Source organism: Copidosoma floridanum, unplaced genomic scaffold (genome assembly GCF_036245765.1).
Source record: "Copidosoma floridanum isolate Cflo_tuat_1 unplaced genomic scaffold, Cflo_Japanese_pri ptg000013l, whole genome shotgun sequence".
Classification (NCBI taxonomy): domain Eukaryota; kingdom Metazoa; phylum Arthropoda; class Insecta; order Hymenoptera; family Encyrtidae; genus Copidosoma; species Copidosoma floridanum.
The window spans coordinates 30,575,473-30,595,721 of NW_028321890.1; the positions used below are offsets into that span (position 1 = coordinate 30,575,473).

The following is a 20,249-nucleotide window of genomic DNA, read 5'->3' on the forward strand; positions in this document are numbered from 1 at the left end:
CATCAAGTCATTTTTTATTGGAAATCATTTTTAAAAAAAGTATGCGCAGAGATGGGAGCAGCGAGTTTTTACCAGCGCCAATGACCCATTAAAAAGGTAAGTTTGCGCTTCAACGTGTTTTGAGCCCGAGTTCCCTCGAAAACACACTTATAATTACAAGAACACACAAAAAAACGGAAAAATTTCATTAAAAAAAGACGGAAAGCTTTAATCTTTCCTCGATCGGAGAATCGCAACACACAACACACTCAAAAAGCTTGTATAATAACAGAAGTTGGAACGTAAAAAGTCGTTATTTCCTCACAAAACCTGAAATTACAGCACAACCGTATATTATATACAGTGCAACGAGCAGTGCAAGCCCACATCAAAATCAACGTTTGTTTGTTCACGAGTACTCCTCGGAAATGGCACGGCTGATGACCATTCGTCGAATTTCACTGGTGCCAGCGCCAATTTCGTACAGTTTGGCATCCCTCAACAGCCGACCGGTTGGATAATCGTTGATGTACCCATTTCCGCCTGAAAGAATGTTAATTTCGCGTGAACCAAAACTCGTATTTACCTATACCCACTGTCGCGCGTCTGGCTCTGCCTCGAATTTCAAATACATATATATATAGGCGCTTACCGAGTATTTGTATTGCTTCGAGCGCCAATTTGGTCGCGTTCTCGCCGCAGTACAGAATAACGGAGGCGCAATTTTTCCGATTGACGTGGCCCACGTCGCAAGCTCGCGCCACCGCGTACAGGTAACTCCGACTGGTGCACAATGCCGTGTGCATATCCGCCATTTTTCCCTGGAAACGAGTTTCGTCAATATAATAGGTACTACACAATACTTGTCTACATATACCATGTGGAAAAATATACCTGTATGAGCTGGAACTCGGCTATCTTCCGATCGAACTGCCTCCTAGTGTGGGCGTACTCGAAGGCGACGTCGCAGCAGGCCTGCATGATTCTGAAAATCACAAAAACCATTAACATTGCATTGAAAAAAACGCAGGAGAGATTTTCATAAACGTGTGTATACAATGTCTCACCCGAGCGGTCCGGCTGCCAGGACTAGCCTCTCCAGGTCCAAGCCACTGAGGAGCACGTAAACACCCTTGTTCACCTCCCCGAGCACGTTGGCAGCTTGAACGAAGGAATTCCTCCAAGTAAAAAGAAAACAACAACCACAAATATGTCTTTGTATACGTACCGGGCACCCTGCAGTCCTGGAAAACGAGCTCGCAGGTGTTGGAGCCCCTGACGCCGAGCTTGTCGAGTTTCGGGCCGGTGGAGAAACCTTCAAAGCCCCGCTCGACGATAAACGCGGTGATGCCGTGCTGCTTCTTCTGGGCGCCGGGATCAGTCCTCGCGTAAACGACGAACACGTCGGCGTCGGGTCCATTTGTTATCCAAAACTTGTTGCCGTTGAGGATGTAGTGGTCGCCTTGTTTCTCGGCCCGCAGCTTCATGGACACCACGTCCGAGCCGGCGCCGGGCTCCGACATGGCCAGAGCGCCCACGTGCTCGCCGCTGCACAGCTGCGGGTTACGACGAGAGAGAGAGGTCACTTTGTTCGAGCAATCGCGTGTGGCGTAAGTATATACATATAAGTACGAACCTTGGGGAGGTACTTGTGCTTCTGCTCTTCGCTTCCGTTGCGGTGGATCTGGTTGACGCAGAGGTTCGAGTGGGCGCCGTAGCTTATGCCCACGGCGGCGCTGGCTCGGCTCAGCTCCTCTTGGATGAGTACGTGGTCGAGGTAGCCGCCGTCGCTGCCGCCGTACTCCGCTTTGGCTGTTATGCCCAGGAGCCCGAGTTTGCCGAGTTCGCGCCAAAACGCCTGTCCACCCGTTCTTCACATGTTTACATTTTTTTCGAACAAAGGGAGCATATATGCGTGCGTATGTGTATACATGCAAGTATACTCACTCTCATTTCATCAAAGTTGTTCTTCTTGTCGATCTCGGCGGCCTTGGGGGCGAGCTCTTTCTGCGCGAAGTTGAATACCAAATTTCTCAGCTGAAAGTTCAACCGATAAACAAAATCACGCCCAGGAATTCAGCCACGGGATTCATTAAAAATCGTTATTTTTGTCAAGTGTGTTATATATAAACCGGTAAGCAATATAACAATCAATTTATCCATATCAGTGAATAAAATTTGTTAGTTCATTCAACGGGTCATTAAGACATGTCACTGGGGATTTACCAATGAGAAGCATCATCAAAACTCGTTTAAGATGTACTTCACTTTTGCAATGAATATCTTGATTCTTTATCAACCATTTCCTTTTTAACGATATGTCTGTCCAAGAAATGTGTTGAAGAAAAGAGAAAGAAAAAAAAAAAAAAAAAGAATTATCGCAACACTGATCAGAATTGTTGCGTTGTTAGCGTATAAAATAGTCGAATGCAAACACATTGCCCGGCATGCGGATCGCGCTAATTTTCAAGGGCAGACCGGGGGATGGTGTAGGTGTGTAATATGAAGGTAAGTCGCGTTACGCTTCGTTATACCGGCTGTACAATCTGGCTGACCTCTTTTTGTTGCTCGGACAGGCCGAAGACGTTCTCGTCGATCGGGTAGTACTGGGACAGAGGCCTCCGGGAGGCTCGGAAAATCGGTAGCCGTTGTCGCTCGTTGCTCGACACCAAGAGACGGCCAACGCTTCCTCGGACCACGACAAACCGGTTGATCATGTTTTCCACGGAATTATCCCGGTTTTCACTAAACTGCGGTGTACCTCCTCCCTACGATGCTTTTTCTTGTTTTTTTTTTTTTTTTTTTTATTTCCTTCCGATTCCACCACGATCGGTATACATATGGAATCGGATGGACGCACTTCTCTTTGGTGGCTTTGCTTTTCTTCGACTGAGAACACAAAACATGGGGGACACACAGACACACATTTCAGCCGAGATGGGCCTACGTATACGCAGAAGGGGCTTACTGCCTGGTGATAAGAAGTCTCGATAATGGGTGAACGTGTGTGTGTTTTGTTGTACGCTCAAGTTAAATGTAATACCTTATACACATGGGTGACGCGCGCGTTACGCAAGAGAGAGAGACAGGCCAAGGCAAATATAAGATGGGTTCATTAACAAATCGATATTGATATACTAAGATAAATGTGTCAAAAACATACAATGTATGTACACGCACCTTTTTTTTTTTTTTTTTTTTCTCTTTTTTCATCATAAATCATTTTGCCAATCAACTCCTAATTGATTGTTATACGGATCCATACTCATATTGCAGGGTGATGTACAACTTCTTCGCACTGTTTTCTATTGTTGCATTATTTTCATCTTTTTTGGGGTTTCAAACAATATTATTATTATTATTACTACTTTCTAGTTCTGAAGTTATTGTCAAGTTGTTTTTTTTCGTGGATCGGAGAAAAAAAACTATTCCCCGTTTTTTTACTATATACATGAGTACATCTATATATATATACAAATATATTGAGAGATGAGAAAGGTGCGAGAGAGAGATAGATAGAGAATATATATATATAGAAGGTACTTAGCTTTATTTAGCATGAATTAAAATGTGAAACATGTTGTTCTCGAATGTTTTTTAATTAAAGTTTAGGTATAGGGTTAATTAAAATAATGATTGGTTGTTGAAAATAAAAGCTGAACATGGGTTCTAATAAGTTTGTTGATAAAAACTCTACTTTTAAAGTGGACGGCAAAAAGTATAGTAGAGTCGTCGAGAAAATACAGGTCAGTGAGGTTAACATTTGAAAATTAATGTTTTCTTTAACTAGTTAAATTTAACAACATGCTCCGTTTAGGACAAGTGGAAGCTCGTCCCTGCTTTTCTGAAGGGCAAAGGATTGGTGAAGCAGCACATTGATTCCTTCAATTACTTTATAAACGTGGAAATAAAAAAAATCATCAAAGCCAACGAAAAGATATTCAGTGATGTCGATCCTATGTTTTATCTCAAGTAAACACCAGTTACACATAATTTACAAATTGCAATGCTCATTGAATTATAAAATGCTTACAAACATTTTAGATATCTCAACATTTCGATCGGTACACCTGACGTCGAAGAAGGATTTAGCGTGTCACGTTCTACAACTCCTCACGAATGTCGATTGAGAGATTTAAACTATTCGGCTCCCATCACGGTTGATATTGAGTACATGAGGGGAAATCAACCAATCATCAGGAATAATCTACTGATTGGCAGGTGTGTCTATTGAAATCTTGTAATTTTAGGTAGCATAGTTTATAAACCTTGGGCTTTTAGGATGCCAATAATGTTGAGGAGCTCAAACTGTGTACTGTTGGACAAATCAAACTTTCAGTTGGCTAAAATGAATGAATGTCCACACGATCCTGGTGGCTATTTTATCATTAATGGCCAAGAAAAAGTTATTTTGATACAGGAACAGATGCTTAGAAACAGAATCATAGTAGAAGCTGATAACAAAAAAAATATTATAGCATCATGTAACAGTGCAACCCAAGAAAGAAAAACAAAAACCAACATTATTGGCAAAGGAGGCAAATACTACTTGCGGCACAACATTTTTCAAGATGTAAGAAATTTATGTACAACTACTTTCATTGTGCTCAGCAATTTTTACTTAATTTTTTTCATTAATTATAGGATATACCAGTTATTGTGATATTCAAAGCCATGGGTATTATATGTGATCAAGAAATTGTACAACTTATTGGCACAGAAGAAGAGTTTATGAAGAAAATCAGTGGTAGCCTTGAGGAATGTCACAATCTAAATATACATGCTCAAAATCAAGCACTAAAGTAAGAAATCATTTTTTATAAGATCACAAATATTTTGTGTATTTTCCTTAAAAATCTATTTACCCACAGTCGTTTATTTCAAGGTATTTAGGTAACAAAAGAAAAATCAAACGGTTTACAACTGTGAAAAACAGTATTACGGACGAGATGAAAGATGTTTTGGCTTCCAGCATTTTAAATCATGTTCCTGTATGTAAATTTCAATTATATCAATAATACACTGCAGATAATAGTAAACACACTCATAATTTATGTTACCTAGATCATAGACTTTAACTTTAAATTGAAAGCAACGTTTCTTGCTCTGATGATAAGAAAAATCATGACAGCACAAATTCACGGTAATCTGATTGATGATCGGGATTATTATGGTAATAAAAGATTAGAATTAGCTGGATCCTTGTTATCATTGATGTTTGAAGATTTGTTCAAAAGATTCAACATGGAAGTAAGTAAATGAAACTTTGTTACTAATCATGTGTATAAATCAGTACTTGACGATATTTTTTGTTTTATTTTAGTTGAAAGCAATAGCTGACAAAAATATTCCAAAAATTAAAGCTGCTCAATTCGATATTGTTAAGCACATGAGACATGATTTGATAACAAATGGATTGGCCTGTGCGATATCTTCTGTAAGATTTTTTCTTTTGCTTTTGTTGGTCTTGTTTTCCGTGTGAATTTTCACTCGGTGTTGTCTTCAACAGGGAAATTGGACCATTAAAAGATTTAAAATGGATCGACATGGCGTAACTCAAGTGTTGTCTCGATTATCCTATATTTCAGCTTTGGGAATGATGACAAGAGTAAATTCGCAGTTTGAGAAAACGAGAAAAGTTTCAGGTCCGCGTTCTCTACAGCCGTCTCAATGGGGTATGCTGTGCCCTAGTGATACTCCCGAAGGAGAGGTAATGAATATAATTGATTTTTCGATGGATCACAATCTTATTATAAAGCAATGATTATATTCTGAAAATTTTTAGGGATGTGGTTTAGTGAAAAACTTGGCCTTAATGACTCACATAACAACTGAGATGGATGAAGGACCAATCGTGAGATTAGCTTATAATCTTGGTGTGGAGAATGTAAATACTTTAGGTGGCGAAGAAATAAATAATAAGGATGTTTATATGGTATTTTTAAATGGTAACATATTAGGTATTGTAAAAAATTACTACAGACTTGTAACGGCTTTTCGAATGCTGAGGAGAAAAGGTCTCGTCAATCAATTTGTATCAATATATCCTCAGTATCAGCACAGATATGTACAGATAAGCTCTGATGGTGGAAGATTATGCAGGCCATACATTATTGTCGAATGCTGCCAGCCATTGGTCAAAGCAGAGCACATAAAGTTATTAGAACAAGGAGTCAGGAGTTTTGAAGATTTTCTACATGAAGGTAGTTTTATTTAATTTTAATTTCATTCAAAAGTGCAGAGTAACATAACTAAATTATGATGATACTTTTTTTATAAATCAAGGTTTAGTCGAGTATTTAGATGTAAACGAAGAAAATGACAGTTTTATTGCTTTTGATGAATCTCACATAAAGGAAGGCATTACTCATTTGGAAATTGAACCTTTCACACTGCTTGGTGTTTGCGCTGGTCTCGTACCTTATCCTCACCATAATCAAAGTCCGAGAAATACTTACCAGTGTGCTATGGGTAAACAAGCCATGGGTATGATTGGTTACAATCAAAAAAATCGAATCGATACCTTGATGTACAATTTGGTATATCCTCATGCTCCTATGGTAAAAACAAGGACAATCGAGATGATTAATTTTGATAAGCTTCCTGCTGGACAAAACGCGATAGTTGCTGTAATGTCATACAGTGGCTATGATATCGAAGATGCTTTAATTTTGAATAAAGCTTCGTTAGACAGAGGATACGGTAGATGCTTGGTTTACAAAAACAACAAGTGCATATTGAAGAAGTATGCTAATCAAACTTGTGACAAAATTTTGGGCCCACTTTTGGATGCGAATACAAAAAAGCCAATACCAAAGCACGAATGCATTGATCATGACGGTATCATAGCTCCTGGCGAGCCGGTTGAGAGAGGAAAAGTAATGGTTAACAAGTCCACACCTATTGTCAGTAGCGGATCCGTGGCTCAAGCAAATCAGGCCCAAACGGAGTATAAAGAAGCGGCCATCAGTTACAAAAATCCTATTCCAGCATATATAGAAAAAGTCATGATTTCCAGTAATGCCGAAGATGCGTATTTAATTAAAATTTTATTACGACAAACACGAAGGCCGGAAATTGGTGATAAATTTAGTAGTCGTCACGGTCAGAAAGGTGTAACTGGTGAGATTTCGTGTACTTTTTTTTTTTTTTAATAATAATTCCATGTTAAACTAGTAAGAAAAGACTACAAGTCAACATTTTTTAGGACTGATTGTTGAACAAGAAGACATGCCTTTCAATGATTCTGGTATTTGTCCTGACATGATCATGAATCCTCACGGCTTCCCATCTCGTATGACAGTCGGCAAATTGATAGAACTTCTCGCCGGTAAAGCTGGAGTTTTAAAGGGAAAATTCCACTATGGAACAGGTAAAGAGATAATATTTTAATCAAATATTTTAAATTCTATAACAAATTTTCTGGCTCCAAGTGATTTAAGCAAACAAATCTAATGGATCAATCAAAAAATTATTAATAAAATTAAATCAAAAATTTGAAAAATAACAGAGATAAAAGTCCTGGGTTGAATAATTAGCAACGATTTTATTTCAGCTTTCGGCGGATCAAAAGTACAAGATGTTTGTGACGAACTGTACAGTGCCGGGTACAACTATTTGGGAAAGGATATATTTTACTCTGGCTTGACGGGAGAGCCATTGCAAGCTTACATTTATTCTGGACCTGTAAGTTGTAGTTGTCTTTTTCCATCGTTAAATATAAATTTCAATGTTCTTACTACTACTTCTCACTACTCGTAAAACAGGTGTATTATCAAAAGCTCAAGCACATGGTGCAAGACAAAATGCACGCTCGAGCGCGGGGACCACGAGCAGTCCTGACGAGGCAGCCGACCGAGGGCCGAGCCAAAGATGGTGGATTGAGATTGGGTGAGATGGAGAGGGATTGCCTGGTCGGATACGGCGCCAGCATGATGCTGCTCGAGAGGTTGATGCTGTCCAGTGACAAATTTGACGTTGATGTGTGCAACCAGTGCGGCTTGATGGCCTATAGTGGCTACTGTCACAGCTGTCGATCCAGCAAAAGCGTCGCCAGCGTCACGATGCCCTACGCTTGCAAACTCCTGTTTCAAGAACTCCAGTCCATGAACATCGTGCCAAGATTGACTCTGAAAAACACTTGCGACGATCTTTAAAGATGGAAAGTTGATTTTTTTTATACAAATTTTATAAGTAGCTACGGAAAATATAGAAAAAGAGAAACGCTTCGAATTCAAATTTTTTTTATATTTGATTTTCCCTCCTATCGAACCGATGATGCACCTCTCGAGCTATCTCGATATATCGATAATCGACAGATGAGAACGCAAAAAAGAACGCGGAACGGCGGCGGCGAGAAACGGAGTGGCACGGCAACAGGAACGGCCCCTCTCTTTTCGAACTCTGCCGGACTGCCAAATAAGTCGTTAGTACTTAGTCCGGCTATAAAAAAAAAAAAAAGGAATTTATTATACTGTACCTAGTCCGTTATAATTTTGGCCAAATCATGTGAAAGCGCGAAAAAAACATATCAGTTTGCGAATCGAGTGTGCCCAATTTTGACAAAATCAGCGCACGGGAGTGAACTCTTGGTTCTCCAGAAGCTGAACGCATATCAGGCCCACTGTTACTCCTCGCCGCTCAGCTTAGTCGTATAGTAATTTAGTGTACGTGTACTTTTGCAAGGACGACACTCTTTTTCTTCACTCGGTGAAGGCAAGGTGATTTTAAAGGTACGCCACTACGCCAGTGGAGGCAAAATCCGGACTCAGTGAGTAGCAGGCAGCAGAAGCATGAGTACCAACAATAGCCAGCATCTCTTTGCCTGCTCGAAATGCTTCACCAGGCATCCTTTCGAGGAACTCTCTCCTGGCCAACAGCTCTGCAAGGTTAGAAATCCACTAGTTAAATCGTACATTTCATGCCAGTTTCACTTTCTGTTCTTATTATACCTATCCGCTCTATATATCTAGCTCTCTCTTTTAATTATCTGCGTGACTTTTAAATTTCGTTTTCAAGGTTATGACTAAGTATATGCACATCTTGCATGAAATTGCAAATGCATTGACTTTGCGAGGGAAGATATCCTATTTGTATTAGGCGTATTTTACGATGAGTCTTGCGAGTTGTTATAAAAATAATATCCGTACACCCAGTATAGTACCACCCTTTACAATTATAATCATTAAAAAAGCAATCGTTTCATTAGACCAGTTAATATTTTATTTCGTTAAAGTTAAATAAACACCGTACACTGTATACACATATATTATATTTATGAACACATGGATATACATAAACATACTTGATCAACAAAAAGCATTGATGTTTTACCAGTTTTGCACCATGTTTGTCAAAAAGTTTGAGAGTACAAGCTGTGGTTGTATAATATTTCTCATTGTTGTACTTATTCTCTGATCATATTTCATGAAATATGCCAAATGATTAGCTTTAACAAGAAAATTCAAAACTTCAAATAGTTGAATTTATTATTTAGGAATGCCGAGGCACCTTTCCCGTCGTCAAATGTACATACTGTAGATCAGAATTTCAACAAACTATGTAAGTAAATGCAGTGGAGTATGCGTGAATTTATCTTTCCAACTTCGAAACAAGCAAATTCTGATTTTATATTTTATTGTAGAAAAGGTAATACGAGCGCTATATGCAAAAAATGTGAACAAAATGTTAAGTTACATGGAAAACCATCTGCTTGTGAATATTGCAACACCATTGCTGCATTCATTGGAAGTAAATGTCAGAGATGTACAAATGAAGAGAAGCGGTATGGCCCACCTGTTACCTGTGAGCAATGCAAGCAAAAATGTGCCTTTGATAGACATGACGAAGATAAAAAAGTAATAAAATTGGGATTTCTGAAAAAAAGCTACTTATGTTTTCTCTGCTTTTCAGTTAATTTAAAAAAAATGTTATATTTTAGGTCGATGGGAAACTTTTGTGCTGGCTGTGTACACTATCGTACAAACGAGCTCTTGCAAGAACAAAACAATCTGATGCCGATAGGAAAGCACATTTGAAGATGATGCAGCAAAAAGCTGCCAAAAATAAAGAAGAAAAGTGTGTCTTAAATATAAAAAAAATGTTTTACATTAGTGTATTGACATTTTAACTTGAAATTAATACGTTTTTGTATATTGAAGGTTGAAAGGTCACAACAAAAGGCCGCATAGAGTTGATGTGACGAAGCTCCCTCCTCAATCGGATTCTGGTGACAGCAACGGTCCAACCCTTGTGAAGGCTGCAAGGATTGCTGGAGTGCATGATCCCCATGACCCTAGCATCTCTGACCATGTGGTTGCAGTAACATCTCTTAAAGAAACAATATCGAATTTGCAAAAACAAATTTCGATGAAAGATGGACAGCTCCTAGCAAAAGAAAAACAAGTAATTTTTTCTTCTTAAAATACATAATTTTCTATTAAATAACGTCTAGGTGCTTATAAATCTATTTTTACAGATAACAGAACTCAAGGCCAAAAATTTTACTTCTGAGTCAGAGCTCCGTAATAAAATGAAATCAACAGAAAGAGAATATGAAAATAAAATATCAAATATGCAGCATAAAATTTCTAATTTGCTGAAAGAAGTTGCAACTTTATCTAAAAGTACAAAACGCGACAGAAAATCTGCCGCAAATAGTGAAAAATTTGAAAATTCAATAATTAAGAGTGAAGTGAAGAGTGAAAGTGGAAGTGGGACAGATAGTCCTGTACCTTGATAAGGTAATAAGTTATTTTATAATAAATGTACGTTGAGATTACAAATTTCTTCTTAGGTGAATAATTCAAATTATTTTTAGGGTTCCGTTTAGCTTCATCAATGTCCTATGCGATGTCCACGCTCACCTGGATTATGTGATTAATCAATAGCAAATTATTTCCACCCAAGAAAAGTTTTACTCTTTTTTCATGCCAGTGGCCTGGAAAATCGTATACGCACCATGACCAGAAGTTAAGATGCCTTAGATCGTCTGTGTATTGTACATTATACGGACAATCTAAAACTTTCTTTACTTTCCGGCCTAGGTGGGTCATGAACTATTTCTAATTAATGTACATTTGAGGCATTCACTTGTTACTAAACTAGACATTTTTTATTTCGCTAATAATTAGGTAACTGATGTCTTAAAAATTTCTATTAGGAATTTTTAACGTTTGTTTTCTTTTTTTCATAATTATTACCACTATTTTTACTGTTGCAATTTTTTTCTAATTAATTATAATATACATTTTTTGAGGTACCTACCTCGACTTGAACAAATAGTACTTCCTCAGCGAAAGAACACAAATTTTATTTTTATTTGAGGTAGGCAAAAAAATAGTATTTTCAGCAAGGGTGACGTAAAAAATTCTCTGATCGCAAGTTTGCCAATACACATGCGATCTGAGACATATTTTACTTTGCCACCTCGGATGCGTAATGTTCTAATATAAACCAAAATATTATGCAGTATAATGCATTACATTAAGATTATTTTTTGTATGTGTACAAATCTAAGCCATATTCCATTTGAAAATACAAGTCTTTCCACTGACAAAACGGATTCTATACAAGAGTAGCAGGTGCTCTAATTTTAAATAAAAAAAAAAAAATGTATTAAAGTAAAATAGTAACAGTAGCAATTGATAATGATTATAAAAAACAGATGTGTTGCAGAAGAACGACTGCTACTGTATTTTATTATTTATAACGAATGTAAAACGACGATGCACCAAACACCATGGTGATTGTAGAAAAATTTGCAATAAAAATGTAAAAAATATGAACTAAGGTTGCAAGTTTATATGATAACCACATGTATACAGTCTCGACTTTTCATCATTAGAACAAGTCTACTGAAACGATTGCTAATTTAAACGTAGTAAAAAAAAAAAAAAAAAAGCTAACATTAATTTGGATCTGTGGGCAAGGAAAAGAAATTCAGTTTAAATATCCAACAGCCATATATTTATTCTGTATTTTTAAGAAACAAATGCTAAATTGAGCATGACCTATTTCATAATTATAATGATAATAAATGCGTAACAATTTACGAAGTATAAGGATAATTAACATTTAATTTATAGTCGTTCAAATACGAAACGTTTGCGAACGCGCGCGCGACAGTTGTGTAAGCGCTACCAAAATACAGAAAGACATACACACACACACAGACACGTATATTATCCTTACGATGCGCGCTAACTCGCGCTAGTTGTAATAAAAGTACCCTGAGAGGTACCAATCTAAATATGACATACTTGTGCGCGTGTGTGTGTGTGTTTGGATCTGTTTTTTGCTTTTTGCAAAAGTTTATCGACTCGAGAGACAGTAAAAACTAAATAATATTGCTTGTCCGTTGCCGAGGCGATTATTTTTCGTAGTCATGTACATTACTTGAATTTATTCGCTTAATCGCTTTCCCTTTTTTTATTTGTTTATTTATTTTTTTGTATTTTATTTTATTTTATTTTTTTAATTTTTGATCAATCGATGACTATAACTTTCAGTAGTGACCCTCGCATACATGTCGTGTATATATATTTACAATGAAAACCATTCGCTCGTCCGTGTAACACAATCCACCCACTCACTCTTTCACCTCGTACGAGTACCCATATGCAATAGTTTCGTTTAGTGGTGCGTTGATTGCAGGCAAGGCCGAATACTTACCGCGTGAGGCTTATTTTATTTTACGAAATACCGTATAGCATACAGCATACCCATCTCTCACTCAAACGCAATAAATGCCGTTGGGAGCGTCGCGTGACGTTTTCATCGGGACAGTCTTTCGTGTGTGTGTGTGTGTGTGTGTGTGTGTATTACATATAATTGCTTCGAAAGCGCAGTCTTTTTTATTTATCCGAGAGTAAAATTGCTTCGAAAACAAAAACGAGATTAGCTATGAGGGGCTGTCCCAACGGAATTTAGCGTGTAACGACTCGCACTCACTCGTATTACAAATATAATAATTTACAACGGAGACGCACTGCTCGTGTTAGCTCTACAGTTACAAGTAACAAGCACCTGTAGTACCGTTAAACTTTATTTTTGTGTGTGTAATTTTTTTTTTCCTTCGACTAATCGCAATATTTTCTGCGGATAGTAATCAAGTGCTGCTGAGTATGTTATAGTTATTTATACCACTGTCCTTAATCTTTCGTATGAAAAAACGCTCATGTATGCAAAAAAAAAAAAAAAAAAGAAAGAAGGAAAATAACGCTCTGTCGGTGTATTGTTTTTAATAATACTCTATCTACGATATCGTGTATTAAGTACAATTAGGTATTGCTTGGCCTCGGCGATCCGCGCGCTTGCGGATACCGTCCGTCCTATCTTCTTTTTTTTTGTTTTTATTATTTTTTTTTTTTTCGTCAACTTACGCTTCATTTTTCCACTCTCTCTTATCGTACAATAATACTTTGTATAATCGCAAGCAAGTACATAGATAAGTATACGTGTATAGGTATTTCAGACTCGTGTTTTTGACGTTGGTTGCTTTTTTTTTTTTCACCCACACCCGGCATCGCCTCTGACTCTCGTCTAAACTCCATACAGTCTTCTCGGATATTTTTCCTCCTCTCCATATCCATATCGATACAGAGCGCATAGATTAATTCCGAATGTCTATTTTTATGAGTAAGTATAAGTATATCGTATACGAAAGATTTAAAAAAAAAAAAAAAAGAAAAGAAAAAAAGTGACGCAGACATGCGTTGCACTCTTCGTATTTATTGATTCGTTTACTTATCATTTGTATTTTTTATTTTATTTCTAGAATATAATATGTATATATTTATATATTTATACTTTCTTTCCAAAACGATATTCCTTAAACTTACGATGTATAACTACAGTGTAAAAAGTTTGTGTGTACAATCGATGTATATAATATATATTTATAAAGAACCTTGCACTCCACTCGTCACTCGTTTCAATAAGTATTATATCGTATTGACGTCTTAAAACATTACCTTTGAGTACTTGTGTATTATATTTATTAATTTCCTTACTCGCTTATACAGTATATAGGTAATTAAGTACTATTGTGATTGGTAGACAAGACTCGAGTTTTTCGTTATTTCGTTTGTTTCAACATCATTACAACCGTACGTGTGTCATATACGTATGTAAACTCGATGCTTCAAGTCTCTTCGTATATTATTATTATTATTGTTGTTGTTGTTGTTGTTGTTGTTGTTGTTTTCATTGTTATTATCTACTAATAAAAAGTGAAATGATCGTGCAATGCGTATGTTTGTATATGTGTACAGAGTTGGTCGAAAATTTATGTATGAATGAAACTCAACGGTGGTCCTGTTATAGACGCGCGAAATAAATAAATTATCATTACCGACTATTTTCACTTATACCCGAATCAGACTCTTTTAAGAAAATTACACGTGTAGATATATAAATCCTTTGAGTATTTAACGCGTGCCGTAGTCGAGGGGTAATTGTATACGCGAAACGCACGTCTTCCCCGGATACATTACGTTCGTGTGTGCATGCCTTAGTTGACTGGAAAATAAGTACAATATCGAGTTCTGCGTGGATCTTCTGTTTCTTTCGTTTTACAAAAATATATGTGTGTGTTTCAACAAAATCAATCCGCACACGCTTGCCACTTTACATCTTTCGTCCATCAACTGTCGATGAGCTACGTTTGAAGCCTTTTTTCTTTTTTTTTTTTTTTTTTTTTTTTTTTGTTGATACGACGTTTTGGGGCGAGACTCGGAAAACTTGTAAATCTCGTCATTGAGCAAGAAAGTGGATTATCAAGGAGTTTTCCGAGCGTCGCTCTGAAACGCATCGAAGTTAACGGAAATTTACTTACAATTTACTTGAGCATGAGCTCGTGTGGAGTTTTTTCATCGTCTAAATACTGGCTACGTAAAGGGTAATTTTGTCAAAGAGTCAATTGAGTTCGTAACAACTAATTCGAATACGTTTAGCGATCACATATCTTATTAAATCTACGTCCTATAATCCGAATTTTCGAGATTCCATTGCGATTCAGAAAACTTAAAGTAATCCTTGCATATGAGGAGTGACCATTCGACGGTCGAGTAAACATTTACGATTCGAATGTACAGATTTATATATATATATATTTATTTATAATTTGTTTTTTTTTTTTTTTTTACTTTTGTACATAAAGTTTTATCAATAAACTATGAATAATTCAATAAAAAACAATGTTAAAAAATTTCACCGGTATCATCCACCCCATCTCTTGGTATTCTTTTTTCTCCAATTGTTTTTTTTTTTGTTTTTCTCTCTTTTTAATCGAAAATTACAAAATTGTCAAATTAGAAGCTACGTTGCTCTGACTAGCTTCGACGCAAGGACTACCTTAACTAATTATGTACAGAAGACAAAAGTGAATTTTTTTTTTTTTTTTTCATATAAAAAAAAAAAAATTGTCAAAATGTACACACGCCCCGAGCGTTTTAAAGCGCACCAATGTCGTTCCGCTTCCATTTACCTCTTTTCCAAAGTGCATAATGTACTCTCGATAGGTACAGACAAGCACTGCGACAATGTTTAAATATCAGATCATCAAGCTTCCCCCCCCCCTCGTTTCGTCAATCAGCTAATAGTTAATGTTAGTATTTACAGGTACAGGTCTCGCATAGTTGCAGTCGTGTCGTCACTTTGCTCCAACGACCAAAGAAACAAAAAACATCCAACACCGCACCCCACTCTAGCCCTCAACCTGTCGGACGCACTCTCTTAGTTTCATGCTTCTCTTCCATAGGTATAGTCTTTCGTGTAATGCATCGTTTTAAAAAAAAATGACAAAGAAACCGCCCAATGGAATGGGGAAATTTCGATGTCACGATCGCGCGATCAACGCTTCGCGCGATCCTGTTGTGCGGCTCAACGTGCTACCAAACTCTCGAGGTAGCCGTTAAAAAGCAGTCTTCGTAGGTGGGTCCACGCCTCCCCCTTAGGTGCACTCGATGATGTGCGGCTGCGAAGTCTCTATGACGCTCGGCCGGCCGACCGAGTTTTCGAGGTTGTGCAACGAGGTGGGCATGCTACCTGCAACCACCGATCGATCGAGTTAGCAATCACTCGTTGTCATCCATACATGTATTATCATTTTGTCGAATGAAGGTATAATAACATTTATATATATGCACAAAGCGTCCCCGACTCACCCACGTTAACGTCGGGCGCGTACTCGTAGTAGTTGGGGGGCGAGCCAACCGCGCCGGCCAGCGCCAGCTCGTCCTCGATGTTGTTGGGCCGACAGCTGGTGGTTTTCCAGTGGGTGCGCAACCCGCTCGCGCTTATGTACTTCTTGTCGCACACCTGGCACGTGTAGGGCCGCTCGTTCGTGTGCAACCTCTTGTGCAACTTCAAGTGCACGAATTGCGTGAACTTGGCCGTGCACAGGTCGCAAGCGTACGGCTTTTGGCCCGAGTGCAGTCGGAGGTGCGTCTTCAGGTTCGACGTCGAGCTGAACCTCTTTTTGCAAATGTCGCACTGGTGGGGCTTTTCACCTGTGAAAATGAAAAAAAAAAAAATAAAACAACAACAACAACAACAATGACCAACGAGCCCCAAGAGATGTACATGCAATCAACGACAACAGAGAGAACCAGTGTACTGACCCGTGTGGACGAGGTGGTGCTTCTGGAGGTGGGCGAGCTGGGTGAAGCTCTTGGTGCAGACGTTGCACTTGAAGGGCCGCTCGCCCGAGTGGGTCCTAAGGTGGACCTTGAGATTCGAGAGTTGGCCAAAGGTCTTGCAGCATACGTTGCACTTGTAGTGCATCTTGCCGTCCTTCTTCTCGAGGGGATAGGGCAGGGAGCGATAGCCCCTTGAGCCACCGGCTTGGGAGTTGGGGCTGACGGCCCCGCTCTGGGAGCAACGCTCGTCTGGGGACATGGAGCCTGCCATGGGCGAGTAGCAGCGTCGCATCATCGAGGGACTGCTCGAGGACGGACTGTGGACCGACGACTGCAACTGCTGCTGGTGTTGGCCGTGGCTCTCCTGCAGCTGGTGGTGGTGGTGGTTGTGATGATGGTGGTTGTCCAGGTGGAGATTGTGGGTACCGCTGATTAGGCCCTGGCTGCCCTCCATCTGCGATAAGGTGGACGAGCTAGGCAATTGGCTGCTACTGCTCGCCTCGGCACGCCGACGGTCCTCGTTGCCACCACCACCACCACCACTACTACTACTGGCGGTTCGCTCGGGCGAGTAGAGCGGGTAGCTCGAGCAGTTGACCACTGACGACGACGACGACGGCGACGACAATGGCTGATGGTGATGTTGGTGGTAGAGGTGTTGTTGCTGGCCGTACGGTGGGTAGGAAGGCGAGGAGCCCTGATGGACGGGCGAGGAGAGAGAGGACAGCGACGACACAGCCTGGTAGATGCTCGTCCCGGAGGTGGTCCCGGTCTCGCCCGAGTAAAGTATCGTAGTGGTTGGGTGCTGCGTGTGCTGGGTGGGCGAGGGCGAGGGGCTCTTGGTCTTGCGCCGGCTGGCCGGTGACGAGGCCGCCGACGAGACCCCCGAGCTCGAGGTCGCGTGCACCCCCGTAGCCGAAGTGGTCGAGGCGAGGACCGTGCTACTACTGCCGACCAGGTGGCTCGAGTGCATCAGACCCGGACTGCTGCAGGTGGTCGCCGCGTTGCTACTACTGGCCAATAGGAGGCCACCTCCGTTGCTGCTGCTGGGCGAGGAGCTCGAGTGCAGGAGCTGCTGGTGGTGGCCGGTGCTGCTACTCGCTAGCTCAACTGGTACCACCACGGGCAGCAAGTGGCCGTTGTTGGTATTGTTGTTGTTGTTGTTGTTGTTGTTGTTGTTCGAGCTCGAGGAGTCGGGACTGCAGGGCAGGATGTTGCTGTAGCGGTGCGACTTTTTGTACGAGTAGGCCATTTCCGTGGGACTCGAGGGCGAGGGGGTCACCGAGTCCGGGACGTGAGCCGCCGCCGCCGCAGATGCAACCACTACCAGGTGTCCCGTGTGTATGACATTGTTGTTGTTGTTGTTGTTGTTGTTGCTACCGGCACTGCTGGGCGTGTTGTTGTTGCTGTCGGTGCTGCTGCGCAGGAGTATGTTCTCGAGGATGGAGGAGCTCGCGCCGATGTAGGGCCGGGGCTGCTGGCCGCTCAACAGCGTCGTGGTCGTGGTCGTGGTCGTGGTCGTCGACATGGGACTGGGGCTGCATCTCTCGTAGCCGAACGTGCCCTTTGGCTGGGACTGCCTGTTGTTGCTACTGTCGAGCAGCGCGTCCTCGGGAGTACTGCTGTTGGGCGTCGTGGCCGTTGACGCGGTCGTCGTCGTCGACGGGGTTATCAATACGACCGAACTGTTGGCCAGGAGCTTTTGCACGGGCAACACGAGCTCCGGTGTTATCGAGCGTTGCTCGCGCATCAGCTGCTCCTCCTCCTTGGGACTGCTGTTGCTGTTGTTGTTGTTGTTGTTGTTGTTGTTGTTGTTGCACTCCCTGTTTGGGTTGGATTGTTGAAAGTTGCCGTACGTCCGGTTCATTTTGATCTTGACCTTGCGGTAATCGTTGCGCGCGACGCTGTGCTCTTGCCTGATAAGCCCGACCGCGAGGTGGTGGTGGTAGTGGTGGTTGTTGCTGTTGGCCAGCACCGGGAGGCCGTTTCTCGCGTTGCCGCTACTACCGGTGTTTGTGGTCGTGCTCACGGCGCCGGTGCTCTTGGAGCTCTTGGAAAAATCGAGGACGTAGTTGCTCTCCGAGTCGGACTCGCTGCTCTCCTCCGGCGGCGTGAGGATCTCGTCGTGGTAGCCGTTCGAGTGGTAACCCTCGTCCGACCTCACGCTACCGTCCGTCGGGGTCATTTGCGAGCGCCTCTCGTATATCACAGACTCCTTGAGGGTCGACGTTGCCTCGAGCCCCGCCGCCATCTCGATCCCCGGGTGCTGTTGCTGCGCCGTCTGTTGCACCTGCTGTTCCCCTGTTTAGGACCATTTAGTTGCATTAGGGCTCAAATACGGTACCTTTTTTTTTTTTTTTTTTTTTTTTTTTTTTTTTCATCGTTCGAGCGTGTGCGGTACAATAGGTTGAAATGGAAAAATATCAATAAAGTTGAAACACGCGTATAGCAAATAATACTGCATGATTGTGATATAACGATGAAAATAATGATAACAAAATTGAAATTGCATCGAACGTAATGTTGTTTTGTCGTGTGTGTGATTTCAGACTTACGGATCTTCTGTATCATCTGTTCGCCGGTCATCGGGTGATTCAGCCTCTCGGCAAATTCACGGCAGTACCAGACCAAGAGCTCCTGATTAGGATCGATTTCTTTGACGGTGTAAAAATAAATGTTCATCTGCGGAGAAGAGGAAGAAAACGAATCGTTAAAAGGTTCAACACCTACACATTAATCCGCATGGCAATATATAATATATATACATATACACATATTCGTACGTACCTCGTACTGGCAAGCGATTAGATTCTGCGATTCGGAGGAGTACGCCGGGTTGACGTATCTCATCCAGTTTGCCTTTTGCACGTCGTATCCGTCTATGTAGTAGAACAGCTCGTCGTTCTTGTAAATCTACGATCGTTCGGATACACAACGGTTATTATAGATAAATACATGTATATTATCGATGTATTTTTACAATTGAAAAAGTGAAAAAGTGAAAAAAATAAAACATTTTTTAATGGCTTACCCTCCAAAAGTACTTTCTGTCCGTGTCCGGTGGCACCGCATCCTTCATGTAGATTTGCCCGACCAGCGGTCCGAAACGAGTCCCCTTCGGGATCCGCTCCGTGCTCCAAACTCCAAACACCTGTGCACACACCCAAGCAACGCGTTCAAATGAATTTCAAGTGAAATTTAAATGTATATACTACACGAGCAAATAAAAAAAAAAAATATATGTATCTTACATTGTTGCACTCCTGGGAGGGTTTGAGGACCAAGTTCCTCGGCAACGACGCCTCGGCGCGATTCGGCTCACCGGGTGACACCGGCGTGTCCGGGGCTATGTAATTGACCTTCTGCTGGAACTCCTCCTCCCGCAGGTTCATGTAGTCCCAATCGCTCGACTTCATTTTTCACTGAAAGCACCCAAAAAGCAAAAGAAAACAATCAATCTCGTTGTTTCATGTAGGTCTGTGTGATCGGACAGTCAAGTAGAAACATCCGCGTACGGTCAGACGAAAGATGAAAGGAGCGTTTTTTTTTTTTTTTTACTCGTTCACTTGAAATGCGTACGACTTTGATTATTATTCGAATCGATTCCTATTTCGAGCGCGGTGAAAGTAC

At 40.7% G+C, this 20,249-nt stretch overlaps 4 protein-coding genes across 4 annotated transcripts; 2 read left to right on the forward strand and 2 right to left on the reverse strand.

The window, feature by feature from the left end:
* Nucleotides 1–194: 194 nt before the first annotated feature.
* LOC106646486 (isovaleryl-CoA dehydrogenase, mitochondrial) lies at nucleotides 195–2,919 on the reverse strand. Its single transcript, XM_014362523.2, has 8 exons — nucleotides 2,535–2,919; nucleotides 1,927–2,016; nucleotides 1,616–1,837; nucleotides 1,208–1,535; nucleotides 1,047–1,140; nucleotides 874–964; nucleotides 632–800; nucleotides 195–522 (listed from the first exon to the last, which is right to left on the reverse strand). The coding sequence occupies exons 1-8, from the start codon at nucleotides 2,694–2,696 to the stop codon at nucleotides 389–391; spliced, it is 1,290 nt and encodes a 429-aa protein (XP_014218009.2). The 5' UTR covers nucleotides 2,697–2,919; the 3' UTR covers nucleotides 195–388.
* Nucleotides 2,920–3,548: 629 nt separating this feature from the next.
* RpIII128 (RNA polymerase III subunit RpIII128) lies at nucleotides 3,549–8,211 on the forward strand. Its single transcript, XM_014354963.2, has 14 exons — nucleotides 3,549–3,725; nucleotides 3,797–3,951; nucleotides 4,024–4,200; nucleotides 4,261–4,552; nucleotides 4,624–4,781; nucleotides 4,865–4,970; nucleotides 5,044–5,229; nucleotides 5,303–5,416; nucleotides 5,489–5,689; nucleotides 5,765–6,182; nucleotides 6,265–7,101; nucleotides 7,187–7,351; nucleotides 7,535–7,665; nucleotides 7,746–8,211. The coding sequence occupies exons 1-14, from the start codon at nucleotides 3,642–3,644 to the stop codon at nucleotides 8,133–8,135; spliced, it is 3,414 nt and encodes a 1,137-aa protein (XP_014210449.2). The 5' UTR covers nucleotides 3,549–3,641; the 3' UTR covers nucleotides 8,136–8,211.
* Nucleotides 8,212–8,358: 147 nt separating this feature from the next.
* LOC106640812 (protein FAM76A) lies at nucleotides 8,359–11,726 on the forward strand. Its single transcript, XM_014354967.3, has 7 exons — nucleotides 8,359–8,867; nucleotides 9,476–9,540; nucleotides 9,623–9,836; nucleotides 9,920–10,056; nucleotides 10,140–10,383; nucleotides 10,457–10,721; nucleotides 10,799–11,726. The coding sequence occupies exons 1-6, from the start codon at nucleotides 8,772–8,774 to the stop codon at nucleotides 10,715–10,717; spliced, it is 1,017 nt and encodes a 338-aa protein (XP_014210453.1). The 5' UTR covers nucleotides 8,359–8,771; the 3' UTR covers nucleotides 10,718–10,721; nucleotides 10,799–11,726.
* Nucleotides 11,727–15,897: 4,171 nt separating this feature from the next.
* Nucleotides 15,898–20,035, reverse strand: Blimp-1 (PR domain zinc finger protein 1). Its single transcript, XM_089590815.1, is given in 11 exon segments — nucleotides 15,898–16,026; nucleotides 16,146–16,490; nucleotides 16,602–16,901; nucleotides 17,001–18,400; nucleotides 18,476–18,543; nucleotides 18,545–18,580; nucleotides 18,649–18,920; nucleotides 19,175–19,301; nucleotides 19,407–19,532; nucleotides 19,651–19,770; nucleotides 19,871–20,035. Coding segments are annotated over 11 exon segments (3,054 nt in total). The 3' UTR covers nucleotides 15,898–15,931.
* Between the last annotated feature and the right edge of the window lie 214 nt (nucleotides 20,036–20,249).

What these genes read in the sequence shown, in the direction of transcription:
- LOC106646486 (XM_014362523.2), bottom strand. Translation starts at nt 2,696, where the DNA reads ATGATCAACCGGTTTGTCGTGGTCCGAGGAAGCGTTGGCCGTCTCTTG. An exon ending in ACAACTTTGATGAAATGAGA is followed by an intron (nt 1,838 to 1,926) that starts GTGAGTATACTT and finishes ACGGGTGGACAG; the next exon opens with GCGTTTTGGCGCGAACTCGG. An exon ending in AGCACAAGTACCTCCCCAAG is followed by an intron (nt 1,536 to 1,615) that starts GTTCGTACTTAT and finishes CGTAACCCGCAG; the next exon opens with CTGTGCAGCGGCGAGCACGT.
- RpIII128 (XM_014354963.2), top strand. Translation starts at nt 3,642, where the DNA reads ATGGGTTCTAATAAGTTTGTTGATAAAAACTCTACTTTTAAAGTGGAC. An exon ending in GATCCTATGTTTTATCTCAA is followed by an intron (nt 3,952 to 4,023) that starts GTAAACACCAGT and finishes CAAACATTTTAG; the next exon opens with ATATCTCAACATTTCGATCG. An exon ending in GCATTTTAAATCATGTTCCT is followed by an intron (nt 4,971 to 5,043) that starts GTATGTAAATTT and finishes TATGTTACCTAG; the next exon opens with ATCATAGACTTTAACTTTAA.
- LOC106640812 (XM_014354967.3), top strand. Translation starts at nt 8,772, where the DNA reads ATGAGTACCAACAATAGCCAGCATCTCTTTGCCTGCTCGAAATGCTTC. An exon ending in CTGGCCAACAGCTCTGCAAG is followed by an intron (nt 8,868 to 9,475) that starts GTTAGAAATCCA and finishes TTTATTATTTAG; the next exon opens with GAATGCCGAGGCACCTTTCC. An exon ending in GCCAAAAATAAAGAAGAAAA is followed by an intron (nt 10,057 to 10,139) that starts GTGTGTCTTAAA and finishes TGTATATTGAAG; the next exon opens with GTTGAAAGGTCACAACAAAA.